The sequence below is a fragment of the Oryctolagus cuniculus genome, chromosome 5 (assembly GCF_964237555.1).
Source record: "Oryctolagus cuniculus chromosome 5, mOryCun1.1, whole genome shotgun sequence".
Taxonomy (NCBI): domain Eukaryota; kingdom Metazoa; phylum Chordata; class Mammalia; order Lagomorpha; family Leporidae; genus Oryctolagus; species Oryctolagus cuniculus.
In genome coordinates, this window is record NC_091436.1 from 18589646 (window position 1) to 18599214 (window position 9569).

At 47.2% G+C, this 9569-nt stretch overlaps 1 protein-coding gene across 5 annotated transcripts in view; it reads right to left on the reverse strand.

The window, feature by feature from the left end:
* Positions 1 to 2482: 2482 nt before the first annotated feature.
* TAB2 (TGF-beta activated kinase 1 (MAP3K7) binding protein 2) overlaps positions 2483 to 9569 on the reverse strand; it is a 99783-nt gene continuing 92696 nt past the window's right edge. For all 5 annotated transcript variants that reach the window (XM_051836814.2, XM_051836815.2, XM_070073460.1 and 2 more), the window contains one exon: positions 2483 to 4480. In XM_051836814.2, coding sequence (XP_051692774.1) covers positions 4338 to 4480 — 143 coding nt within the window. In that variant the 3' untranslated portion in view covers positions 2483 to 4337. The remainder of the gene's footprint in view (positions 4481 to 9569) is intronic.

Here is a 9569-nt window from a genome sequence, read left to right on the forward strand (position 1 = left end):
CAGCAACCCACTGGTTAACTTGAGTAAATGTTAGAAATGAACTTGAACTTAAGAATCATTATCAGTGTCAACAATTCCTGATGCATGCATTCAGGGTGCTTTCTGCGGGGGTACCACACTCACTTTGTCAGGGTACATTTAACTGGAGGGTTCAGAGTAGCGATGAGCGACAGACACACAACCCAAGTTCCAGGAGAAGGTGCAGTCTGCAAAGGCTTCCTGATCTTCACCTTGACCTGATCCTCTTTAATAAAAGCTAAGCACATACGTAGGGAAAATGAGATGAACCAGAGTACACTGGTGGGGAGGTGCACCGGCTATGAAGGGAAGAATTCAGACTGAGTTGTTAGAGGATTCTGCTGCAGTAGAGGAAGTCCCTGAAGCAGCAGCTACGGTTCAGAGAGCAGGCTGCCTTACCGAGTCAGCCCAGAGAGCAACGGGAACCCAGAAGATCCCGGGACAGGAGGCTGTGCGTAACCCAGCACAGAGTGCAAGGGAGGCTCAAGAACCCGGAGGTAGGGCCATCAGTGAGAACGCGCCCACAGCCTGCCCAGCAGCTCCAAGTGGGAGTGGGAGTGGGGGTTTTCCTTCTCCTTCTCTGGAAAGCTGTGAATGGTGAGGTTATCTGTGGACTGTGCTGCCAGCATCACTGCCAACACTTTTGGAATGAAGAGCATCAAGTTGTAAGGAGTTTTTGTTATGTAGCTGGGGGGGGGATGCCGTCCTCAGAAAAGAGAAAAAGAGGACTAGCGGGCCTGCAACAAGGCACTAGTGTGATGTGAACCTCAGGTCAGCGAATCTGCAGATCTGCACGCGGAATACGTCCGTCACATCGTGTTTATTTCCCTGGAGATCATTTGCTATCACCCATCATAAAATGCAGTCTTTAGATAGCTGGACATGCAACAGAAATACAAACACTCGATCTTCATGTCAGCCTTTGACAATTTTACAAGCTCTGCAAAGCGACCAATCTTTGACATTGAAAGAGGGAACAATTAATCTGATTCAAATACCAAACTCTGAACCACTGAGGTGTCCCTAGCCCAAGTCAGACAAATAGCAAACTTACCTGTGAATTGATACTGTCGAGGGAAGCATGTCATTCCCATTGAGGGAAGGGGTTGGCTCAGTTTCACATGAACCCTCACAACACCTCTGAGGAGGGTTTAACCTACTCAACGCAAAACCACACCAACCTGCTGCACACCATGGGTTAGGGAGCCACCCTCAATTAACAAATACAAAGCTGTGAGTCATGGGTGTCAAATTGTAGCTTCAGCAATCTGTTCACTCAGCAGGGTAGGACTGTGTGGCACTGCAGGGGAAACAGGGCGAACCCCCAGCATGCAGATCACCAGTCTCCAGTGGTCTTTGCTCCCGGCGGGGTTAACGGTGTTTTCCAGGGCAATACAGCCAACTTGAATTCCTGAAGATCCCATATGATATTGCATCTCATGCCGGTCACCTCCTAGACCTACCACTGCTTACCTGCCTTTTCTCATCAGCATTAAATCAAGATGGAGGAAGCTGACGAAATGTTAACTAATTTTGCTACCCATAGGTGCTTTGATGAGAACCCAAGTTTATAGTTCGTAGCTAATATAGTTTCGGACTATCTGTGGCTGTGTTTTGCTGCACAAGTTTGATGCTCCAACATAAAATTAATTAATATTAGTAGACTGGTTCAGGTTGGTCGTTTAAAAAAGTAAAAGGAGACTGTAAAAGAAAAATAAATTTTCACAAACTTAGCTTACAGCGTGTGTATCTGTAGAATGCACTGGATGCAACAGAAACAAGCCAACATTTTAACGTGACAGTTTTCCGAGAACTGCAGTTTGTATCAACTGCCAATTCCTGCCTTCCACTCCTTTAAATATGTTAGCACCCGAGGAGAGCTGGTGGCGAGAAATGCACAGAAGCCTGTCCATCTTCTCATGTGTCGTCCTCAGACCTGCAATCACGCTTTAATGCCCTCATTCCCAAAGGTGTCTCCAGCCCACCACCACGTCCAGGCTGCAAATTCCTTAGCACCAGGTATCTCCTTCCCTTAAAAGGCAACTCAGGGAGGCCTCCCTCCAGTCAGGTCACAGTGAGGTCGGCTGTGCTACCATGCTCAGGAAACCCGCATTGCAACTTTTTGAAATCTGTGAATATGGAACAAGAGAAGCACCCCCACCCCTAGCAGGTACACATCACAGGCACAGAGAACAGGAACTAGATAGTGCCTGAGGCTGCAGGACCCAAGACGCCACCACAATGGGGTGCATTTTCAGCCATCAAGAAACACAACAAGCAGCCCAGCGCATCCCTCGGCTCTGACGGAGCTCAGGGGAGCCGACGGACGCGGCTGGACGCCAAGCAGGGCGCGAGAAGACTCCAGGGAACGCGTTTTCCCGGATTTCAGCTCATGAGCGAATGTTCACCTGGAGCACAAATCATCTTCCAGCCCAACTTTTAAAAACCAGTCACAAAATCCACATTAGAATATAAGTTTTTTAATTTTTATAAATAACTTATCTGTTACAAAGATAGTTTACCCAGCTAAATCACAAAACCATCAACTCAAGATATCCAAATTACGTTTTATTAATAAAACAAGTAAAAACTGATTTATCAATCTTCACATAGAACTGCAGATGAAGCTGAGAAACAAGGCCTATTTTTAAAACAAAATGCATCAAATGGTAAGGCTCTGGGTCTATGGTCTAATGAACTAGGATTGTCACGTCTCTTCCCACCTACAAAATGCAAAGCCTCAAGGCCAAGGCCAAGGCTCTGACGTTCACAGAGTTCTGAAATACTCCTGTGGACTTAACATGTAGCCGTTTGCAAACATTTACAGTGGGTGACGGTCTACATCATCTTCTAACTTTTGCTAGATCTCAGCACTTCCGTTAGCCCCATTCTAAGCACTGATGGATAATTCCTGAATTCTGTCTTTTTGAATGCATGCTGTTATTTGTCTTGATTTCCTGTAGTTACATACATTCCTGGTCATCTGAATATTTACTTTCCTTACAAAAATAGATCATCAAAATAAAAGAGATGCTTGAGGTTGCTTCAGCGTTCAAGTTTGCTTGTTTTTCTTTTTTTTTTTTTTCCAGCTTTTCTTCAGTTGTCCTAAATATGACTTAGCCTTGTTTCATAAATACACATGATCCTACCACCAAGTCAGGTTTGGAGACAGACTGCCCCGAACAGTAAAGCATTTAAACTTCTCTCCAAAAAGAACGGGCTGTTGGCACTGCTGCTGTTGCTGCTTGGGAAGCCTGTCCTTCCCCGGGAACACGCTCCCGCGAAGGTTCTGTGGGACACCAGGCAGACGAGACAAGCTGTCAGTGGGTTAAAAATACCTTTTTGTTTTCCGCTTCCCCATGGAAGACCAAACACGGTTGTGTCACCCGCTGCGTCAGCGTGCGCTGTGCCAGACACAGATGCGGTGCACCGGGCAGCACCTGTGCGTCCTCACAGGGCAGCACCACCTCTCCCCAGGGCCCGGGCGAGGGCCAGGGCGAGGGCCGGGCACAGAGGAAGCAGAGCAGTTACTTCGTGCATCATTTCATTTCATTAATGCTTTTTTATTTTACGGCATTGCTTCTCTCAGGGGAGGCTTAAAAAGGGACATGAGCGTGCTTAATCACTAAAAGGAAAAAAGAAGATTAGTTAACAAAAGGCTATTACACTATACATATAGAAATATAAGAAAATAATAAGGCAGTCCCTTAGCGCAGACTTGAGAGATGTGTACAGTAGGACAAGCTGGGGTTTCACTGCGCGTTTCTAGACAATGCGTGCTCTCCTTCCCATCCGAGACCCTGGACGCTGGCTTCACAGAGATGGTTTCAGGGAAGACGGAGACGAGCGAGAGTACCACAGATGCGTGAAGTTCCTCCCCTCCCGTGGGCACTGTGCGGCAGCAAGGAGACCAGTAGCGAGCCCTTGCTCCTTCTCTTCGCGTGCGTGCGTGCGTAGTGTTTCACTGAGGGCTTCCAGGTGACGCGGGACACAAGCGGCCGCTGCGCGCCCTCCTCTTGCCAGAACTCAGTAGTGACAGGAGGGGAACCGGGTGCGAGGCCCGCTGGGCATTCACGGTGAGCACCGTCCGCGCGGCGCCGGGCGGCGGGCAGCCGAGTCCTCCCGCAGGCCGCCGTCCCCGCGCCCCCGCGCCGGCTTCCACCTGCCCGGGCGCCACGCTGAGGTATCGGGAACTCTGCGGGCCGGCCCTCCACACCTTCACTCTGCAAAATCCTAGGAAGCAGTGAAACTCGGCCCCGGGGACGCCCTCGTTGCTTGACCTTCAGATGCGGTTTGCGAGAGGAGACGGGCCTTCTGGCTCAGAAATGCCGCGGCATCTCACACTGTTCACAGCGGATTAAGGCGGGGTGGTTCAGAAAGGTACAGGCAGTACAATTCCACTGAGCCCCCTCATCATCGTCGGTGTCTTGAGTCTTTGGTGTTTTGATGGTGGACCTTTGATCTGCAAGGAAGCAAAAAAAAAAAAAAATTTTTTTAGAAGTCAAAGATCACCAAGCCTGAAGACTCCTGGCAACAGCACGAGGCGGGTGTCAGTGGAGGGGGCTTCGGGCTGGAGCGGGCCCTCCTGCGCCGGGGGCGGCGGCCCCGCACCTCCCCCAGGCGGGAGACACATCGCTTTCCCAAACTTCAGTAGGCAGGAGGGATCCGACTGCGGGCAAGGACTCCCAGGGTCGCTCAGGGCCGTGAAGGGGCTGGTCCTGGAGAGCGACACCGACACCCACGGCGCCCGAGAGGCGGCTCACGTGTGTCCCACCAGGCTCTGAACCTGCTGGAAACCTAAGCTCTGAACGACGCGGGGAAGGCAGCAGGCCGAGCGCCCCTCATCTTTACTTATCAAGACACTGGAAACGTCGATCAGTGAACGCATTTTATCACTTCACTTCCTGCTTATTTCCCGCCCACATTTCATTTGGCAGAAGATAAGGCAGCCTGGGAACGGGCGAGGCGAGGACGGGTCTGCCCCGGCTCCGTCCTTCCTCCTGATGCCTCCCCCTGTGCTCCCGGACAGACCACAGCCCTCGGCCCGCCCAGCCTCCTTCCCCGGGAGGGCCGGTGTCAGGAGTGCTTCAAAGGACAGAGGCATCTCGCGGGAAGAATTGTCTTCCTCAGCTCTCGTCTGGTGTATGGAATGATGCTTGTAAACTTGAAATTCGAATCTCATAATGGATTTGAAACTGTACTCCCAGAGATTTTAGGGGGTGCAAAGAAAAAGGAGCACACATTGTTGGGTGTCTCTATGCTCTGAAGACTCAAAACTCTTTAAAAACAATGTAAATTAATAATGCACAAACGCTACCGACTCCACTGAGTTGGTAATTACATTTTTTTTTCTATTTCAAGAGAAATGATTGTACATAATAGATGAAAACACAGAAAGTGAAGTTTTGTTATACCAAATTAAAAATAATTGCTATTTTGGTACTCTGTAACCATTAAAACAGTACCTCATTTACTGATGGCCCTTAAGATATTTTACCACAAAGCTTCAACTTTAGGAATTGGTTTTCCATTGTCCCAATTTTTGTCACATGCATGAACAACACGACAGTATTATTTATATGGTTTTTTCTCAAACTGAATACTTTTAAAACCAGTAAGTCTTACCCTAAGTAAAAACATTTGAATATCAAGAGTCTGACAATATTAGTATGTCCTGACACACATTAAAAGAAATAGTGTCCACAAAGTGTGACTTTTTACCACCTAAAATTATTTCACAGCAGGGAAATATTTAATAGAGTGACTTTTAACCTGGGGCTACATCTTACTAGATTTTTGTTCTTAGGCCATGTTTTTAGTAAAATTTTGTCTCTCTGTTTAACTGCAAAGGTTAAATTTTAGGGAGACCATGAAGAAGCGCTCCCTACCTTTTTATGTATGCTACTAAATGCCAGCATCTGATTATAATTTCCTTTTGTCTGTCTATGCAGAGATGGGGGAGATCTCCCATCCACTGGTTCACTCCTCAGACACCCACTAACAGTTAGAAGCTGGAGCTAGAAGCCAGGAACTCATGTGAGCCTCCCACATGGGTGGCAGGAACCCAACTGCTTGAGCTCCCGCTGGCTGCCTCCCAGGGTGCACAGTAGAAATCTGGAGTGGGGGTACAGCACTCCAATATGGGATGGATGAGTCCCAAGTGGTATCTTTACCACTCTGCCAAAAGCCTGCCACTTCTTCATGATTTAAGTAATATAATGCCTAAGCAGTCAACAAGGACTCTACAGAATGTTTTCTGCATGAACAATCTCCAATTCTTACATCTGCATAATCTCATTTGGTACTTAGCATTATGAACATTTTTTATTAGAGGCTATTTGGGAACTAAAAACAGTAAGAACTGGAAAACAGAAGACGACTGCAAAAGAGGACATGTGATTTCCACATTTAATTTTGGCTGCTAAAAAAAAGTCTCTGTATTGTGGAGCAGAACTGACTTCAAGAACTAAATAAACCTCTATACAACATGAATTAATGTCTCCTTATTTCAGCATTATGAAAAAAAGAAAGATTCCTCACTTCTCTCCAAACAGCCAACAGACGAACTTCTGTTTTGTTGAAAAAGCTTTTGAGTAATGGATTTTTCTTTTTTCTGACTTTTTATCACGGAAAGTTTCAAATACACAAAAGCAGACAGAACAGTAAAATGAGCTCTCACGGACTCGTCCTGCAGGAGCGACTGTCCAGAACTCTCCGATTCTATCTATGCTCCGCCTCCCACACTCCTCCAAGGCCTAAGTAACGGATTATGTTGAAAAAAAGCAGGCCTCTTCCTAAGAAAAATTCGTTTCTCCAAGATAGCAAAAGCAGTCTATGAAGGAAACTCATTCAGTCTGAAATACCCACTTGCTTACTTTAAGGAGTCTCTGCTTATTGCAGTTTCCTCTATTCCTTTATTAGTCTAGATGTAAATGGTATCCAGTGCTGGAGTACTCACTGTGCCAAACGCCTTCACCTCACTTCTGTTCCTCTGTAAATACTATTCTTTATACGGCAGCTAACTATGAGGGAACTGCAAACGTCGGTAGAAACATGGAACTGGAAGGTAACTTCAGGACAGGCATCTGCTGTAGCAGTTCGGATGCTACTTGGGATCTTACATCCACCCCGTGTTGGAAAACTGGGATTCAAGTCCCAGTTCTGCACCCACCTCAGCTTCCTGTCAACTGCACACGCTGAGAAGCAGCAGGCGGGTCCCTGCCACCCACGCGGGCGACCTGGATTGAGTTTCTGGCTCTCAGGCGCAGCCCTGGCTGTTGGGGGCGTGTAGGAATTTTACCAGCACATGGGATCTCTAGCAGTCTCCCTTTCAAATAACATTTAGAAGTTAAAAAAATTTATTTTGGCAAACAAAAATGGAAATCCACTTTTCATAAAACCTATTTCTGTGAACTTTCTGAACACCTCCCTATGCATGGATTTCAAATTTTTCCACACCAAAATAAACTTATCTTTTAATTTCCTTTTCCATGAAATTTTGGAATTACTCTTGTAAGTTTAATATTTTTTTGATAGTGCTTTTAAAGATTTATTTTTTATTTATTTGAAAGGCAGAGTTAGGGAGAGAGGAGAGAGGGAAACAGAAAGATCTTCTATCTGCTGCTTTATTGGCTGCAAGGGTCAGGGCTGGGCCAGTCTGAAGCCAGGAGCTTCTTCTGGGTCTCCTATGTGGGTGCAAGGGCCCAAGCACTTGGGTCATCCTCTATTGCTTTCCTAGGCCACTAGCAGGGAGCTGTATTGGAAGTGGAGTAGCTGGGTCTCGAACTGGTGCCCACATGGGATGCTGGCGCGCGTAAACCGCTACACCACACCACTAGCCCTTGTTCTTTCTTGTTGCCATTTCTTGCTCCAAAAATTTTACTGATAAAAACAGATGGTGGGCTAGATTCAGCCCACATAGCAGTTTGCTGCCTCCTGTTCGAAAGCCCCATTCAACACGGTTTCCTGGCATTATGTGAGCATATGAGGTACAAACTGCTTGATTCACAAAATACTTCAATTTTGTATTCTGCAGCCTCCCCAGTTTCCTCCTCTGTGTTATGTAGTCTTTTAGTGACAGTAACTATACATCTTAGAGGGTGTCTGAGAAGTCCAGTCTCAATAAAGATGTGTACTTTTCTACTGATAATTCCTAGTCGTTCTACTTCTTAAGCCTTCATGTTTACTATGAAGGAAGAATATAAATAAGAAATGTTTTTCTTCCTAAAGTCCTTTGAAAATACAAACATACATATAAGAAACATGAGCATACAAGAACTGAGCACGTGTGGTGTCATGTTAGTGGGCTGACAGAGCTCCACCGCCGCCCACTGGATCCTCCTCTCTTGGGTGACTTAGTGTACTGGGATGTGTGCTGTAGCATTTTTTGTTTGTCCATGCTGCTCGTCTGCTGGTTTTACTGAGATACTGCTGACAGTGAGGTATGTACAGATTTAAGCTGTACAACTTGATACACATACGCACTGTATTTACCACAGTGAAGACAACTAACACCTTCAGCACCTCATGTGAGTCCGTATCTTTTACATGTATGGTGAGAACACTTAAGATCTAGCAGTAGCAAATTTTAAGCAGTGTATATAATAAAATATTAACTACAGTCACCAGAACTTATTTCTTTTTTTTTTTAAATTTTATTTATTTACTTGAGAGGTAAAATTGCAGACAGTGAGAGGGAGAGACAAAGGGAGAGGTCTTCCATCCGCTGGTTCACTCCCCAAATGGCCACAATGGCCAGAGCAGAGCCGATCTGAGGCCAGGAGCCAGGAGCTTATTCTGGGTCTCCCACGCGGGTGCAGGCGCCAAGGACTTGGGCCATCCACCACTGCTCTCCCAGGCCACAGCAGAGAGCTGGATCAGAAGAGGAGCAGCTGGGACTAGACCCGGCGCCACATGGGATGCCGGCCCAGACTTACTTCTGCATCACGCAACTCTGGGTCCCTGGACAGACAGCTCCCATTTCCTGGCACTCTCAGGCTCTGGTAATCAATCACCATTCTACTCTAGGTTTGACATTTTTAGATTCTACCTATAGACAAGATTGCACAGTGTTTGTCTTTCTGTGGCTTATTTCACTTAGCATAATGTCTTCCAAGTTTATCCACGTTATCACACGATTTCCTTCTTTTTTTTTTTTTTTGTGACAGGCAGAGTGGACAGTGAGAGAGAGAGAGACAGAGAGAAAGGTCTTCCTTTTGCCGTTGGTTCACCCTCCAATGGCCGCCGCGGCTGGCGCGCTGCGGCCGGCGCACCGCGCTGATCCGATGGCAGGAGCCAGGAGCCAGGTGCTTTTCCTGGTCTCCCATGGGGTGCAGGGCCCAAGCACCTGGGCCATCCTCCACTGCACTCCCTGGCCACAGCAGAGGGCTGGCCTGGAAGAGGGGCAACAGGGACAGAATCCGGCGCCCCGACCGGGACTAGAACCCGGTGTGCCGGCGCCGCAAGGCGGAGGATTAGCCTAGTGAGCCGCGGCGCCGGCTCGATTTCCTTCTTTTTAAAAGCTGAATATTCTTTTACTGTGTATTGTGTGT